The following is an 18,728-nucleotide window of genomic DNA, read 5'->3' on the forward strand; positions in this document are numbered from 1 at the left end:
TGGCTCATCATCTCTGTGTGGATAGTAGATAATACGTGAAGAGAAAAGTAGCGGATGTTTTCCTTCACGTCCGTGCTTTAGATATAAAAACTCACAGCGTTCGTCATTCACACCATTCTAAGGAATAAAGGAAAGAAGATTGCTTCAAACTGTCTTAACAAGATGAAGAAATTGCAAGAGGTGTTAGATAATATGGGGATGATAGAGGAGATGTTGATTCAACTGGACGAGGATCACTATTATTATAGTCCCCATCGAGTGAAGATGGAGATAAACAATTTAAGAAAGTCAAAGGAAATGAAAATATATCTACTAAGAGAAGAAGAGGAGGAGAAGGAGAATGAAGAGGACAGAAAACAGATAAGAGAATGGAATGAAAAAATAGAAAAAGAAGAGGAGAATGAGAAGAGGACGTAAGAGGAGAAGAAGGAGAAAAAGAGAAAGAAAAATAAGAGAAGAAGAGAAAAATTGTAGGAGAGAAAATAAGAAGTTGGTGTTAAAAAGAAGAAATTAGAAGAAGCAGAAGAAGCCAAAGGCCCTTTTCAGGGCCATTCATTGGCATCGAAAAGAAATGACTTTCATGCCTCCAAATTTTTTAAAATGTTGTATCAGTATTTGTCTCTTGTCTCTTGCCTGTGTTCTCTCTGTATCATCTCTGCTGTAATGTATTTTTTCTATTGTCCCTAGACACACCCACCATGTTAAATTCCCATTGTCCCTAGGCAGGCCTAGGCATGTTAAATTCTCATTGTCCCTAGAGTACCGGACCTGTATTCCCCATGTTAAATTCCCATTGTCCCTATAGTGCCAGGACCCTGTTTTTAATGGTAAGTCCCATTGTCCCTAAACAACCCCTATACACCACTACCGTTTGATGTTCTTTCCGCCTGGGTCCAAGTTTCTGCACACCATCTTGGCGCGATACGGTGTATCCGGTCCGAATATGCCCTTCGGCAGAAGCCCCGTTTGTAGAAGGATCAAATACCTTTGAAGCCAATTTAGAGATCCAGAATTATGTAACTCTTACTGGGACGTCCAGCCCACATCCACTGATTCTGCAAAATTCTGTCTTCGGTTCGTCACAGTATGTATGTATGTATGTATGTATGTATGTATGTATGTATGTATGTATGTTAGTATGTATGTATGTATGTATGTATGTATGTATGTATGTATGTTTGTATGTATGTATGTATGTATGTATGTATGTTATGTATGTATGTATGTATGTGTGTATGTATGTATGTATGTATGTATGCATATATGTATGTATGTATGTATGTATGTATGCGTGCATGCATGTATATATGTATGTATGTATACATGTACGTATGTGCGTATGTACGTATGTGTGTACGTATATACGAAAGTACGTATGTATGTATAGAGGTAGGTGGGTAGAAAAATAGGTATGTAGGTAGGTTGGTAGGATGACATTTGGACGGGATGATAAATAAGTGGGTAGGTAGACAGATATGTACGCAGATGTAGACATGCATGTATGTGCCTATCTATGTATGCAGCCGTTAGTATATGTATGACTTGCTATAAAAAGGTGATCATTTTAATCGTAATAATATAGATTGTTAGACAGACACATTTTCCTGAAACAATATGTAAAACATTGTCTTATGAAAAGGTTTGTATTATATTAGGCGTGCGAACCAAAATATATTCATAATTGGACAACGATTGAAATTTGTGTTTTATTTTTTCGTATGGATAAGGAGTACTTATTTTGTATATTTTCCTTTATATTTATACATTAAACGGACTGATTTTATGAAAGGCATCTTTGAATGTAATATAAACCAAACTGATATATAAAAATAGTATTTTTATGATGAAGAACCAGTGAAGTTGTTATAGTGTCTATGTCTTGAAAACAACATGCCCGAATCTGCCGGACTCATCCAAACGTTTCCAATAAGAAAGCTTGTAGAAGTAAAGTACAATATCCAAGGTCCCAAATAACTAATTCGTGAGAAATGTTTCTGATCATGTATGTTTTGAGGCACTCCGTTATTGCATGCCTGTATGTCTGTCAATTCTGTGATAAAGCATATAACTCATTTGTTTAAAACAATACCATATTTTGGCATTAATATTGCACGGTTGAAATATTAATATGCTGACTCTAAAAAGGTTATTACTTTCATGTTTTTTTTTCTCTTCCAGCAATGCGAGGCTTATAAACATATATCAGTTATCAATATGTGCACTGAGTGTTGTGATACACATATGTGTAACTTATATCAATGTGGAATCAACGGGACAGGTTAGTGTGCCATTTTATATTCATACATACATATAAAGCTGATTTTGATCTTTAAAGTAGTTGATACGGTATTCTTTTTCATAATAAGCTTTAAATTAATATGGGTAGTATGCCAGTGTTGCTCGTACTTACGTACTAGTGAGTAGTATGATAATAGAAATGTTGGATTTATCTTACTTACTAGTGAGTAGTATGATAATGTAAATTTTGGATTTATCTTACTTACCATGAGTAGTATGATAGTATAAATGTTGGATTTATGTTACTTACTACGGTTAAAGCCTTCAACATCATGACCTTTTCTTTACATGAACGTACACATATGCCCCCGTACGTGCAAATGTTTCAAGAGACACCGATGCCAGAGGAAAGTCATGTGGGGCACAACACATTAAGCTATATCAGTAACCAGATAAAACCGCTATTTGCAAACTACTTGTCCACTATCCACTGACCATTGTCATGATTTGAATCAACCGACAACCAGCATACACATTACCTGTGACGTATGTGAAGTATTCAGTCAGGCCCATATATTTATTGGGACTGCATATTTGGTGAATCCTTTTTTTTTTAAAGAAAATATTACTGCAGGAATAATATTATCAATCGCTACCATACTGTCAAGGAATATATTTTTTGTGTCACTATACACTATATTAAGTATGTAAGAATAGTATGTTAATCAAAGATATATACCTATATCTATCTATCTATCTATCTATCTATCTATCTATCTATCTATCTATCTATCTATCTATCTATCTATCTATCTATATATATCTCCGAGGAATAGAATAATTGTAAATATCACAGGAAAATATTAAATCGCTGTTTCGATTAAGTGCGTCATACAGACTTGTCAAATGGACACAACATATGCTCGCTGAAATTTCAATTCTAATGATCGTAATAAATTCATAGACTTAGGAATTCTATTCGAAGCATAATGACGTCGACTTAATCAAGTTTATCAGAAAAGCTTGAAAAGTCATTGTTTCATATTGTACAATAAAACATCATGTTGCTGACATCAGTAGATGAACCCAACAACAGCGATAATGAATATTTTGAAACTGATAGTAAATATAGCATTGAGCAAATCAATTCGAAAAGCATTCTTCGATAATAACACAGCTAATATATCTGTACCTGACTTCAGTAAGGAATGTTATTATTTTGAAACTATCTGCAACGCCTCAGAAACAGTGCATCACCAGCAAAAGAAAAAGGTCTAGAAAGCAAATTCCATGTCCGACGAAGCAGTAACTGTAGTTGAGATATACAAGCATTCCAAAACGTTTGATGTCCTTCGATTTAACCTACAATTTCATACCTTGTTCGTGATGGCGTAACACTCAGTGAGGAATCATTGGGGCTCATTGAATCGAACACCAACTTGATGGAAATTTTATAAAGATTTTCACGGGAAAATAATGTTGATCACAAAAAGAACAAGACTGTTTATTTTGCTAAACCCATATACAAAACGTCCAATTACTATAACAAAAGATGCATCAGTCTATTCGCATAACATCTTTTTAAGATACCACAATATGTGCAGGAAAAGATCGATCAGCGGCGCCTGGAAAGAGTCAGTTAGATAAAGTTTGTGCATATATATATATATATATATATATATATATATATATATATATATATATATATATATATATATATATATATATATATATATATATGCACTTATGTACACATGCATATACATGCACATACATACATACACATGAATACATACATATATATATATATAAATATATATATATATATATATATATATATATATATATATATATATATATATATATATATATATATATATATATATATATATATATATATATATATATATATATATATATATTCAATGGCATTATGATGCAATGATTGCAAAGGTGTATGCTGTGCCTAGGAAAGTATGAATTCAGAAAACATGTCGCTGCGAATACTGTAAATCACGTTTGCTTGCGATATCTGTAGGTCATCTTTCTCAACAATATCTTAAAGGTCGTTTCGGATTCGTGTAATCAACACTGCCGGTCAAGCAATTTTGTCCAGTGTAATATTACACGAGCAGACGAAGACTCATCAAACCTAATATTGTTACAACAACCGACGACTTCAACGCTTTTGAACAAGATAAATAAGTTATTGAAAATTAGACATAATTGAAGTTATATCAGTTTATAATCCTGGTAAAGAAAAACCATTACTGCAAAAATGTCTGTTTTGAAAATGATCTTTCCATTATATACCAATAAGCCGACTTTTATTGGGGTAAGACAAATTGATTGGGAGCAGGGGTTATGAATATCAAACGGAATGAGAAAAGCCGACATACTTGTAATAATAGAACCTTTTCCAGAGTTGACACAGTTGACAATGTAATAGCAGAGCAGAATCGTGTCGAGATTCCTACACGGGCCAGTTGCGCCAAAATAGGACAGTTTGTTGGCGATGGTGATCTTACATACCTTTACCACTGTGGACAGAAAACGACAACTAAAAGTTCCAAATTTGAGATGGAAATACTGGTGATATAGAACAATACTGGGCAATTATCCCAAGCTAATTGGAAACAGGTAGTGACGCAGTGAAACCTCTTTCAAACATGCGTCCGTGCACTTATGGCATCATTTTAGGACTTTGACACCTCCACATATAAGATGTAGATAGTTCTCCATGTGAATATAATTATATCACTTAACTGTCACAAGGACGACGCCTTTAAAACCAGAATCCCAAGCCCAGGTTTGATAGCGTTGCTTGTGTGATCCTGATTTGTAACGCAAATTAGACCATTAATGAGAAAATTTCTAAAGCTTTTGGAATGATTCCCGAAACGTTCGAAACATTAATCAACACTGGGTCTTGATAGAGTCCTAAATCGTTCGAGGTTACGGCAAAATACATCGAACAACAGCTCCCATCGCCCGCAGATTTGATTATACAAATTATGGCACGCGCAAGTTTTCGGCGGACACTCATTGCTGGGTCTGTGATGGTCCACGTGGGTCTGATATCAAAATTCGTGACCACTGTCACTTCTTCACTAGTATATATACAGGAGTCACACACAGGACAATCAATCTACAATTGCGAATGTGACCAAGGAAAACAAAATCCATGTGGTTTTTCTTAACATGCATAGTTATGAAGGGCATTTAATAAAATTAGTTGCTGTAGTATCAGAAGCTGCAATGAGTTTAACCCAGAATAATGTGGCATTCAGGTTTCGGCAGCTGTAATTCATTAATTCATTATAGTTTTTAAATTCATGCCAGGACAATATGTGAGCAACCTTGGCAGTGACTGCTTAACAGGCACTCGTCAATAACAATTAAATGTTCGATTTTCTCACCTGCAATGAGGCGTGCCTTCTAACTCCACCGGTGCATGTAAATACGAACAAAACTGTTTCCAGAGTGTATATAACCGCGGTGGTTTTGAAATCATTTTGCAGGTGTCTGTGACAGCCTTCTGTCGAATAGCTTCAACATGTGTGGTTTCGTTATTCTGCGCTTCTGTGACTGATGGAAATCGTATTACTCAATTGTGAGATAGAGCACTCTGAATACCTAAATAATTGTTCGGCATGTATATGGTTAAATTGTTCCACATTAGCAAGGTCGCGATGCATGTTAACGTGTCCAACACCAGCCAACACATTAGACTTTGTTCACAATGCAGCAACGGCTTCGAGAAATTCTTTGCTCGGGTCCGCTTGTAAAGCTGCGGCGATATTATTGGTGAACGTGTGTATATACTTTTAGGCGCATCTACGATGGTTCAGGCGTACTTTTAGTTACGTCCTTGTTCACGATCGTCTGGAAAAAGCAAATAATTTGCCTGATGAACTTCGTTAATTATTATCACGTCAAACCAACCACGGAAAATATTCCCTGGCGCGGGGCAAAAATGTTGTAAAATGGGAGATGATAACTGGCAACACATGTTTGGTTTTACATTCCAGATTAACAAAGTGTTCACAAATAAGAGGGTTTAAAATAAAGATTCTGGACAGAATTATTGCTAAAATAAATTTTTATTTAAAATTAGTATAATAGATAATAATTGTACATTTTCTGGTCAGCTTCCTGAATCCATATGCTATATGTTTTGGAAATGTAGTATAGTGCGGACATTTCGCGTACACTGTATCATTGATTATTATTGAATGTATTTATTCAATAAATTTTAATGTATCGAATGAATAGCTGGTGTTAGGTATATACAACCATCAGGAGACAGGTGTTACATTCGATTTTACCCTAAAGCACGGAAAGAATTATATTGAAAAGTGCAAGTAATATAAGTAAATCCTTTTATATAACATTACGTATATGTGCTTCAAAAGAGCGAGATGTCTCTTAAGCAAGTTATGATCAATACATCATGCAAATTAAACATATCTCGTTATGAGCATTACCAGAAACTTCTTTATAATAATGATTTTTGCTTTCTTCTCTTTTTATCAAAGTAGCCAAATCTCTGAAACGAGTATCGATATTGAACCGCATTTACGTACTGAACCACACAACCTCATTAAATCTAAATCTCCATCTCTTGTATGATCTCGCTTGGGATATTCATTTATATAGCGATACTTGTGTCCCAACTTTGTAAAGTGGTGAATCCAGGGCTCCAATCCTGGGATATCTACTTGTGTGTCCGGGATATTGATAATCAAGAAAGATAACTCGTCTTTGTTTCGTCAGAGTGTGGTCAAAAGGTATCCGAATGTTATAAGACTTCTCACTGGCGCATACGAGCTTGAATCCATAAATAATTGGATCTAATAGAGGGTAAAGGCTCTAGAATGTTCATGCACGAAAATGGCCCCACACGCAGCTCTGCAATCTCGATGGAATCTCCAAGATACACGGTTGATAGTTTGCAAGAATTGAGAACTGATCTCTCTGGGTCCATATATATTAGTCTCATTGCCGTAGACAAATGAAGCTTACATATGAAATACAATATCAGGCCAGACATTTTCGTTATTACCTCAATGATTCAGGTTAATCTGACCTGTTGCCCCATTAGCGCTAGTTACTAAGCATCCTGGTTGTCTGATATCGATTAACCCCGCGAATGCCGTGTATCTTTCACGTCTTAATGGTCGGTTTGCACATATTTGTTTCCCCGATCTAGACCATGATCGATGCGTATTGGACCTATGAGGCGAGATATTGACACTGCAACGGTATATTAGACATCAACCGGACATTTAAATACAATGACAGTGATACGTTGACGTGTGTTACCATCTAGTGCATGATGTCAAATCGAGAAAAACAGTTTATATGGCCCATTACGAAAATTCAGTTTATGTTGTACGTGGATTGTCTACAAGTGCATCAAAGATGCTCGTATCCCCATCATTGCGCGCTGTACCGCTATCTAAACAATTTGCAATGCATGTCATGATAGCATCACAAATGTTGCTGCGGATAGGTTAAACAATCTTGGATTACAGGATGTTGAATCAATTCGAGATTGAATAGGACGAAACGTTACTAGAGCATCTCCAGAGACAGTCACACTTACACTTACATCGACATCAACAATACAATGGTCAGTAAAACCATCATTCACTCAATATCGTATAGTGACTACACAATATAATATAATGTTACGGTTTCCAAGCAAGAGGTAAGAGACGAAACTAATAATGCATAAATAATGGTCCAATTCAAAGATCACTATGTTATGCGAGCTTTTGATCTATCTAACCTGGATCAACAGATCCATTGCTTCCACTAGACAAATTCTCGTTATATATTTGTCTAGGGAAATCATTTTAAAGAAGAAACAAAAATGGAATCGCGAGAAGAGATTGACGACTAGCAGCAAAGTTTAGTCATTCAAGTTGACTCGTCACTAAGGCGATATTGAAAATTATTTTCTGAATGTATTTTCCCTGTACATGTACATTTTATGGTAAGCGACTACCCCTGTAACGTCAATTATTGTAACGATTGCGAGTTGCAAATGGTATTATTAGTAGTGTAATAGGCTTGTTTCCAAGGAGTGCTAGAGAAGCTGTTTATTTCCCCGTTTCCTCGTTGAACACATGGTTATTTGCCCTGGCATTAGTAGGTGTGTTACTCGCGCTTTTGTTCAAAGATGCAAACTTGGCATAGACAAGAGCTGGAGGTGTATCAACGTAAACAATGTTTTCTTCGAAGGAATGTAGACTATTTAGAAATTAAACCATACTAGCTCCAACAACTAGCATTATTTAATGTACAATTATGTGTTTTGACATTTATAAATTGGACTTTGATCACATGTATGCATTGCGTCCTTGTTCCACTGCTTCCTGATCACAATGTGCACTACGAGATCACCACGTATTCTTTGAACGTTAGAGAATTTAATACAACAGAACTATTATGATTGTCATCATTATTCTCTATAGAATGTGTACCTCCTTTGTCTCCCTTTTTTCCCGTACATCATCTTATCTTACAAAAATAGACTGTTAATCAGTTTTGAAATACCTCACTTGCATACTGTAAGAGAACTGAACATGAATTGGTATCGATTCAATGAAAACACCGCACACATTGTATGCCAAAGAAATGTTTATGATTAAGACGTAAGGAGGTCTTTGCAAACTCTCACCATAAATATTAATGCAACGATAGAATTAAAGGTACAGGCAATGAAAAATATATCCACAGAAAACTAGCACTCCAACAAGACTTCAAACCAAGAAACGGTATGCATTGTCTTATACAACACTACACTAACACGAAGGATGAAGCTAAATCCTTCCCATGAATATACATTTTCACTTAATGATGTTTTCATATATAACTAAAGGCCTTTGAACGTATTTGAACGTATCATCACTTGATAAGATGATGATCAAACTGTTCCGTTCGGTTCCGTTTAAATTGCAGTGTTTGGAAGTGAAATTGCATCCAAAATTTGTATACTAATTTGTCATACCCTTGTATGTTATTGTCTATGAAAAACATCAATAAATCCTACAATACGATATTTCCATGCACACGACACAGTTTAGGTAATTCCTCCAAAATGTAACTACATTTGTAACACTTACAAAATACTGTTGCTCATTCATCGTTGGCATATGCAACGATGTACTAGTTACAAGAAACTGATGGAAAGATGTATTGCAGTACAATTTCAGTTATTACACATATCGATGAAACATAAGATGTACACAATATGTACCCCCACATACTGTTAAAGGGAACACTGGTAGCTCGGTTGGTAAAGCAGCTGGCGTTTAGTCCAAGGTTCTAATTTAGATACCAGCCTTTACCAAACAGCCTTGGTTACCTCGACTTAGCCTTGGTACAAGGGTCATATCGTTCTTTCTGCTGTTACATGTAATATACAAAAAGTGTTGTAAAATATCCAATATAAATTTTACTCAGATATTCAGTACGTACGTACGTATGCATGTATGTATGTATGTATGTATGTATGTATGTATGTATGTATGTATGTATGTATGTATGTATGTATGTATATAAGGATGGAGATGAATATACCTCTTTTTAGAAGTCTTATTTGAAAATAAAACTTCATACGACAAAAATGAAAGATAGGTCAATAACCTCAAACGGAAGCCTCTCATCAAAACCGAGGGTTACTCTAATTGTGTTTGGTCATTTAGTTACTTCATTTTTGTCGTTTGTGTTTTCAAATTTGTATCAGTACTTTTGTTTAGCCACCTGACACTCATTTTGTGTAACACCCCCTGCTGCTGTCTTTTTGTCCAGAGATTTTGTCAGGACCTACACGATATCGCGACCAAGGTTCATGTAAATGTATTTTTATAAATCCGTTTGGAGTAGCTTGCGCGTTTGGAAAGAAGTTTTTGAATTTAATCATATCTATATCCCTTGAAAACAAAGTCTGATGAATGTTTCGCAGACTACGTGTATTACCTCCATTAAACACAACTAAAATACTACAGCTATCTCTGATCACATTAGGTATTTGTGTATATCGCTGAGTAACATAAATCACGTATGTGTTTTTCTGTCTGCCTCGAGAAAATATCTGAGCTGGATTTGGTTATTTCTCCATCATCACATCTTCGTATTCTACGAGATTATTAATAAATCAATTGAGGTCATCTACAGATAGGGCTTCATCAATATCGGTGATAAAATCAACAATATATACCGATGGTGCCACTGAATATAACTTATCCCACTTGAGACATCTCATTATCAGATTAAGTAATAAATGCGTCTTAACAGACCCGGATGGACCTATGATAATTGGTCTGATGTAATTTGTTAACGCTAGATGATGTTTTACTGGCTCTTATTTTCGTGTTGCTGATAGATCAATGACATCCGTGTTGTAGAAATATAATAAATAATATGAATTTATATTGCATTCGACGAAGAACATCCAAACCCACCATTGGATTAACAAAACTAACAAAAAAATAGATGACGTGCACTTATAGGCAAGTGTTTAAAATGTGGTACAGCAAATACAAATTTATTTTGTCCCGTATGAAGACAGGTGGTGATATCGCTGCTTCATTAGGAAAATTATCAGCAGCTCCATGAGATAAGTATCCAGGAGAAAAACATCTTCCAGTATATAATTATTGTGATCCTGGAACGCGACTTGATATCCGACTTGAACAAACGAGACTAACCAAGACATGGAGAGTATCCGAATTATACGATTGATCAAGCGTGCTATATTCACGATGTAGCGTATACAAATGATGATTTACAACAACGACATATTGCAGATGCAAAGTTGATTCACTCGTTAAATTGAATAAAATGTAAATCTCTCAGAGAAAAACTTGCTAGCTTCCTAGTAAGATCTGCGATGAAAGGTAAACTGGTATTAGGGGCAGGTAAATAATCAACCGATTACTGTTATTATAATGGAATCGATTTATTATAGCCCAAGAGGATATTGGAGGAGTAGAGCAGCGATTAATACACTTGCTGATGCAGCAAATGTCACACGTACTGTTACTAAAAATTGGTTAGCACGACAGTTAATATGGCAAATGTATTTACCACCACCTAAACAAAATCAGTATGCACATTTTAATGTGAGCACTATAAACGAAGTTTATCAAACAGATATTTTGTTTTTACCACAAGATACCGTTAAAACTAGTAGACGTCAATCACGCACATACAAATACGCGTTGACTGTCGTTGAAGATGGAAGCAGAACCACTATTAACTGAAACAGCAACTGAAGTTGCATCTGCGTTTGAACGAATTTATCAACGAGGACCCTTGGGATGGCTACATTTACTACAGGCTGATCCTGACAAGGAATATCTTGGTGCAGTATCATCTCTGATGAAAAAATATAATGTCAAAATCCGACGGGGACATCCAGTAATTCATCGTGATCAGGCAATTGTTGAACGATTTAATCGAACATTTGCTGAGGGATTGTTTGGATATCAGTATGCGAAGGAAATAATTCAGAAAGACAAGACATCTCGTGAATGGGTTGTAAGACTACCAAGTGTGATAGCAGCGTTAAATAATGAAATTACTCTTACAATTTCCATGAAACCTACCAATGCGATCACAAAAAGCATAGACAAATACAACGACATGACTTTTAAAAGCAACTAGTACTAGGTAATGTGACTGTGTGGTATTTATATGAGCCCGGTGAACTTGAAGGTGGTAAAAAAGAGCAATTGATCCTATTTGGAGCGTGACAACACATAACATTTCCAGCGTGGTAAGATCCACGGGTACACATGCAATCTACAGACTAAATTCAACTGCTCCTCAACGTAGATTTGTACGTGAAGAATTACAAGTAATTTCTGAAGACACACAATTACCACCGATTCCACTTTTGTGAACTAGCACCACGACGTCGATTACACTCAAGACAAGTCAGCATCACATTTTTGCGTGTGTGACCAAGGCTATTATTTATCATATCTACGGTAAACGTTTGGATTTTTATTTGAATACTGCCACAACATTACTGTGTTACAGCTCGCACTCTGATTATTATGTAGTTGTTTCAGCGTCATGATCAGTTTAGCATGGAGATTAAAGTCGCGCTCATTTTGTTTGTCACACTGTTTCTAACTAATTTTTTCTTACTACATCATCGCTATTGCCTTTCTGAGCTTGATTTTCTGTGAAGTCTAATAAGCCTCCGCAGCTGAGATATTCTTCTTACTTGAAACACTGTAAGATAAACTAATTTTGACATTGAATACGATCATCAACACTCCAAATATTAGTATCCGACATAGTTAGTCCTTGTGACGAATAAATCGTTTTAGCATAGCCTAGCGTCGAAGGAGTTTTGTCCATCGTTAACGCGCTCTCAACAACATTGACAGGAACTAAAACAATATCATTTAGTACAAGATTTACTATCTTTGAACGTCGATATTTTGCCGTCGAGTATCTGCTGGTCGATAACACAATGGTACGAGTAGATTTTAAAATTTTACTTGATGTAATAGAAATAAATGTTGTTGAAGTGTATCATGATCTATCTTTCTACTTCAACTATCAGATCATCTGGTCTCCAATAATTCCAAAAATTGTTCATAGGAGTTTCTGAAATTATTTCACGCATTATTTCACAATTACTTTTATTTGGTTGTAGTCTGATTTATTTCTTAAACTCTCTTAATTCTTGATCAAGCGCTCTATGATCATCAGTTATCTCCTCATAATAATCTACAAAATTCCTCAGCCATTCATATGGAGACAATCCAAAAAACGGTAGAGGTTTACCATGATCGCCACACATTATTACAGCAGTATTTTTTGTAAACAACCAATCAAGAAATATTTTTAAAGTTTCTAATTAAACGGTACATATTTAATGTCAATACTAATTCTTGGAATATTTTTCTCACCCATTCTTTCACGAGTCCATTTATCACTTTTCGACCAAAAGAAGCTATTATAAGTATATATGTGTAGGTGTTAATAGAACCATATCAATTCCACTAAATAATTCGATCACACGTGTTGTTTTACCAGAACCCCAGGTCCACTTATATAAACTGTTTTATGTCTGGCAACAGGATCATATATCGATGGTGGCGATGATACTGTCTCTTGAATATCACAATAAGTATTTTTACACTCGACATCAGCTGATTCATCATAAATGTGTAGTTGTTCATTTTTCAATATCCATCCACACCACAATGATTCAGTGCCAATATTTAGTTTTTTTTAACAAATCTGCATGTTTCTTATCTTTATAAAACTAATTCGTCGCTACCCTAACGTCTAATTTACGGAATCTGTGCACCATCGACAATATATTTATTGAAACATACGCGAGCATCGAAGATCTTAAATGAGTATACTGTGGTGAGTCGCCATCAATGTAACTCACAATTGTACCTAATTTACTTCCATCTGACAAGAAAGCTGTTTCTCGGCTAAGTCATGCATTTTTCTTTATTGTATCGGCGATGATCAAATCAAATTCAGCATCGTCAATAACTAACCTACAACAGTTTAGCTTATGATTACATAAACCAACTTGCGTAAATTTTCCAAGTATCCTTCTACCGAGATCCTTTGCTTATTTAATTTCATATTCAATCTTATCTTCATCCTCAAACTGGTCCAAAGATTTTTTCTTTCTTCTGGCGACCAAACTTGTTTTTGTGAACGATGCGACATTAATATTTCACTCACTGTTAACAATAATACAAATTTCTGAATCAAGCATGTATAATAACAATACTGTTGGTGCCCACATTTTTGTTATGAAAAATGTTTGCCAAACCAGACATAACAAAACGGAGCAAAAATTTCATCAAAAGTAAATGATGTAATTCGTACAAAACCCGTTACGTCAAAATCTGGAAGAGGTCCGTTTAAAGAAATTCGAATCATTTCATGTGTTGGCTGTACAAGTCTCTTAAAATATTCCGAACATTCTCCCATTTCAAGCAAACTTCCAGGATAACAAGCTGCTATATCAAATGATATATTTATGCAATCGTATTTGGTATTCCATACTCAGCGATGTCCATATTCGACACAACTTGATATCACATCATCGAAAAAAATCAGACCAAGTCGGCTTCCAGGAATTTTTCTCTCTGGCGCAATGAGCCGCCACAGATGGAACAGTAAAACAATTACTGAGTAAATGTTCATAGTCGCTATATTTTAACCCAAGATCTTTCGTTTTTGTGTGAAAAAATTATGTTCGATAAACCTCACCATTAGGTCTTACAAACTGATCAAATCTTTTTTCTTCGCTACAAAGATTTCCATCAGGCCTTATCAGAACACTATCATATTCAGAGCTTTGAAACAACCATACAGATACAGCATCAGTTTTGCTAACCTAGTTAATACAATTGAAACTATTTCCTTGATAAAATTTGACTGTTCTATCTCGAGGAAATATTGTCACCGCTCACGCATGCTGATTATGATCAACACTATTTATCGGAGCTTCTTTCGAGTTATATTTTGATTCGTACAAAATATCTCCAGTTATTGTTTTACCATTTTTAGACACTTTAGTTTCTTTCCTAGTTCGGCAACGTCTTTGATAGATGCTCAGGTATCTTTAACAGTTTTTCCTCACTCGTTTATTGTTTACGTCTTAAATCCGTTAGTTTATTTCCACTTATCGAGTTTGTGAAGTGTTCTGTAATTCTCTCGGCTACACAATTTCTTTTCAAAAATTTCATTGGTTTGAGACCATCAAAGCTAGGTTTATCATTCATCGGATATATTGCATACATGAACGCAGTTACAGAATACGCTTGTTCATAATACTGTTTATCAATACCAGTCAACATTCCTGGCTTAGAATATGTATTTAAATGTAACAATATTTCCAGTGTGATGTAATCCAGCAGAGTCACGCTTGTCACGGATAATGCAATTATCGTCTAGCTCCGCCATAAATTATATTCTAAAAAATATCTTTGATTGTCGAGATATATAATAATTGTCGCTGCTCGTTGGTCATTCATTGTAGTATCGACAACACCTTCGGTATTGTGCAAGATTCTGAATGTTGACCACACATAAGCTGCACGATCGTCGCTATTTTTTTTTTTGGCACCACGAACACTTTTAATCAGTTTTCGTCGGATCAGCCAGAGCTCGCCTCCGCATGTCCAGGGTTCCCTTGTCAATATCGAATCTAGATTTAGAAGAGTCGATGCTAGATAATATCTCAAATTCTTCCATATTAAAACTAGGACAAATATGCACACACACACATATATATATATATAATGATTCAGACAAAGAATTACTGTAGATTGCTAATGATAGGTTCTACAACTCACTGTAGCAAAGCGTACGAAGAGGGAATCTAGGACCAAAACCGTGGTTGAAGTGTGGTGCTGGGGTTAGAGATGAAACGCAGTTGTGTGTACAAGGTGGTGGTAAAAAATACAGAGACTTGAAAATATATTATGATACAATATAAACCGGTAATAACAATGTCTTTAAAAGCGCCTTAGACTATCTCGCCAGATTTTCGAAATCATTATTTAGACAAATAATATTATTATATAAATGGAACAAAATGAATTTGCGAAATATCCTATTATCAAATATTATGAGGCATCTCGAGATGGTGAAATTAGGAACTGTCGATTAAAACAACAGTCAGTTTTGTTAAAAATGCTGGTTATCTCATGTTTAGCGCGGGGGGGGGAAGGATTTTCTTTGTCACATATTTATATAGGAGCGTTTTCTTTTGGAGTAATCGAAGACGGTCTTGCGATCGATCATATTATTTCAGATCAGAAAGATCATTCCTTGAGTGATTTACGAGCTACTACACAGAGTCAGAATAACAAATTTGGTGGTACCTGGAAATATAATAGATTTCCTAGCGTCGTTAAATCCGTAAATACAGAAACCGGTCTAGAAATAACATTTGCATACCTTCTGTACAACATGTCGCAGATAAAATAGGCAAATCGGCATTTACGAAGTAGAAACAAAAAATAACATTTCAGTATTGCATGTAGCAAGAATTATGAAGGGAGATAACTCTGTAAAGCACAATTCTCTCCGGTAGAGTAATCAAGCTGTTGACCCGGTTGTTACTGCATAATATCTGTGCGATTATTTAATTTTGTGCCATCGTAACTATTATACAATAATAACTGTCTATAAGAAATTAGCTGTAAGTGGAGTAACGTAATTTTGTTATAATTAAATTAGCAGAAGTGTATTTACACCTAGTAACTTTATCCCTGATAAATTCAGAAAAAAACAGTAAATCACACACGCTCCATTACGTGTACAATAAAGCTAAGTTATTTTAGATCTCTAGGTAAATAGCTGTAGACAGACCTACAAGTATGAACTAGGCAGAAATATATATGAGTTTATTTTACACGATGTGTTTTGGAAAATGGAAATAAATCCACGCTGCAGTTTACATGAATTATGATTTTACGCAGTATATAATAGTGATTTGTTGGAATAGCATATATCACTTCATAATATTTTCTGAAACATGTATCATTAAGGATAGTCCCTTGGTACAGTGGTGGCTGACTGATACTCATAGTGGAGGTCTGGCGTTCCAGTCCCGTGACTGACAACTGTCGACGGTGGCGAATAGTTTGCGGTTTTTCATTATGAATAAATGCGGGCTCCAGCCCCTAAGCGTTTCCATGAACACCTCCTCACCACGTCTTACAATGTGGTGAGTGCGTTTGGCACTTTCCCCCGGGTATGATATGTGGGGATGAATTTTTTTTCGTGCATGAAATTGAAAGGCATACAACCCTCTGAATCTTTAACAAAAATTCGTTTAAGGATTCGCAGCGGGGGTGTCTATGCAAGAATTTGTGGAGCCTTAAAAATTAAACAATAGCCTCATGTGAGCTCTCAATCTCACTGAAGGGCACCCAACACAAAAACATTGAGACAGAATGTCAGGCAAAAAGAAAAGACTCGTGGGGTGCCAAGAAGACCGCAATAAATGTCTCACCAAAGGACCCTATCGAAACGCACAAAGGCAAATAAGAAGGGATTCTGTAGAATGATAATTGCTCATCATGCTACGGTTTATTTTTTGTTTATAATTATATTTTAAATATATATTTATTGCATGATGAATTGCGAAAATATTAATGCTATTATTTCTGCAATTAAAACATTAAAACATGACTGTATAACAATATGTTATGAACTGAATCCTGAAAAAAAATTATTTGTGATTTTGAATCACTACAACAACGAAATTTTGAAGATATATATATACACTACTAGCAGAATATTGATTCATTAAGCTGATTCCACAATCTATGTTTTAATCCTTGGCGACACTCAAAGATACAGAAGTTGAGAAATTCGTTTCTCTCTCATGCTTTATTGAAAAAATTAGACCAGAATTATTTCACGAATGCGAAACAAAAAAACATTATTAATACACGCGTAAGACAATTGTGAAAGAGCATGTAAGATCGTGAAAATAAATGCTCTGTCATCCGTGACCGTAGTGATTACGAAAGTAGTGAAAACTTCACTACAGAGGCTTGTGAAAGTGAAAGTTATGGCAACAGCGAACGTTTCAGCTTTATCTGGGATAACGGATTCTTATGAAACCAATGGCAAGTATGATAATTAATATTTACTACTGATTGTCAAAGGGATTCAGATTTATTTTTTATTCTGATAATAAAATTTATTCAGATTGATTTATTTTTATTCTGATTAAGTTATTCTGATACTAATATATATTCTGATTCAATCCTATCCTATTATTTTTAATATAATTTACCTCAATACATTATGAAATCAGTCCTATAATATTATCTTTAGTACCATTTACCACATCAAATTATGACATCAGTCCTACGATATTTTTAGAAGTACTTACCCTAGGAAATTATAAAATCTGAATGATGTCTATAATTTTAAATACCATTTACCTCATAAAATTATAAAATCTGAATGATTTTCGTAGTTTTAATATAATTTATCCCAGCAAATTCAATAATCAGCGATGAATGCAATTATTCTGATAATAATATTTATTCTGATAATAATATTTGTTCTGATAATAATATTTATCCCTGACCTTGTCAAGGGATTCAGATTTTTGTCATTCAGAGTGCAATATTTATCACTGACTTTGTCAATTGATTCAGATTTATTTTAATTCTGATAATAATATTTATCCGTGACTTTGTCAAGGCATTCAGATTTTTTTTATATTTAGAATACAATATTTATTCAGATTCAGTCCTATAAATATTATTTTTAGTAGCATTTACCACAAAAAATTATGAAATCAGTCCTATAAACATTATTTATGGTAGCATTTGTCCTTATCAAATTATATAGTCTGACCAATTTTCACCATTATGTGCACCATTTACCCCATCTAATTATGAAATGTGATCGATGATCAAAATTCTGAGTACTATTTACTCTAGCAAATACAATAA

At 34.9% G+C, this 18,728-nt stretch overlaps 1 protein-coding gene across 1 annotated transcript in view; it reads left to right on the forward strand.

Moving 5' to 3' along the window:
• Nucleotides 1-18,728, forward strand: part of LOC149793821 (uncharacterized) — a 98,544-nt gene that overhangs the window by 42,971 nt on the left and 36,845 nt on the right. Inside the window, exon 8 of the mRNA XM_089966470.1 lies at nucleotides 2,179-2,278. Coding sequence (XP_089822596.1) covers nucleotides 2,179-2,278 — 100 coding nt within the window. The remainder of the gene's footprint in view (nucleotides 1-2,178; nucleotides 2,279-18,728) is intronic.

Source organism: Sinohyriopsis cumingii, chromosome 8, assembly GCF_028554795.1.
Source record: "Sinohyriopsis cumingii isolate HCF-2022 chromosome 8, ASM2855479v2, whole genome shotgun sequence".
NCBI lineage: Eukaryota > Metazoa > Mollusca > Bivalvia > Unionida > Unionidae > Sinohyriopsis > Sinohyriopsis cumingii.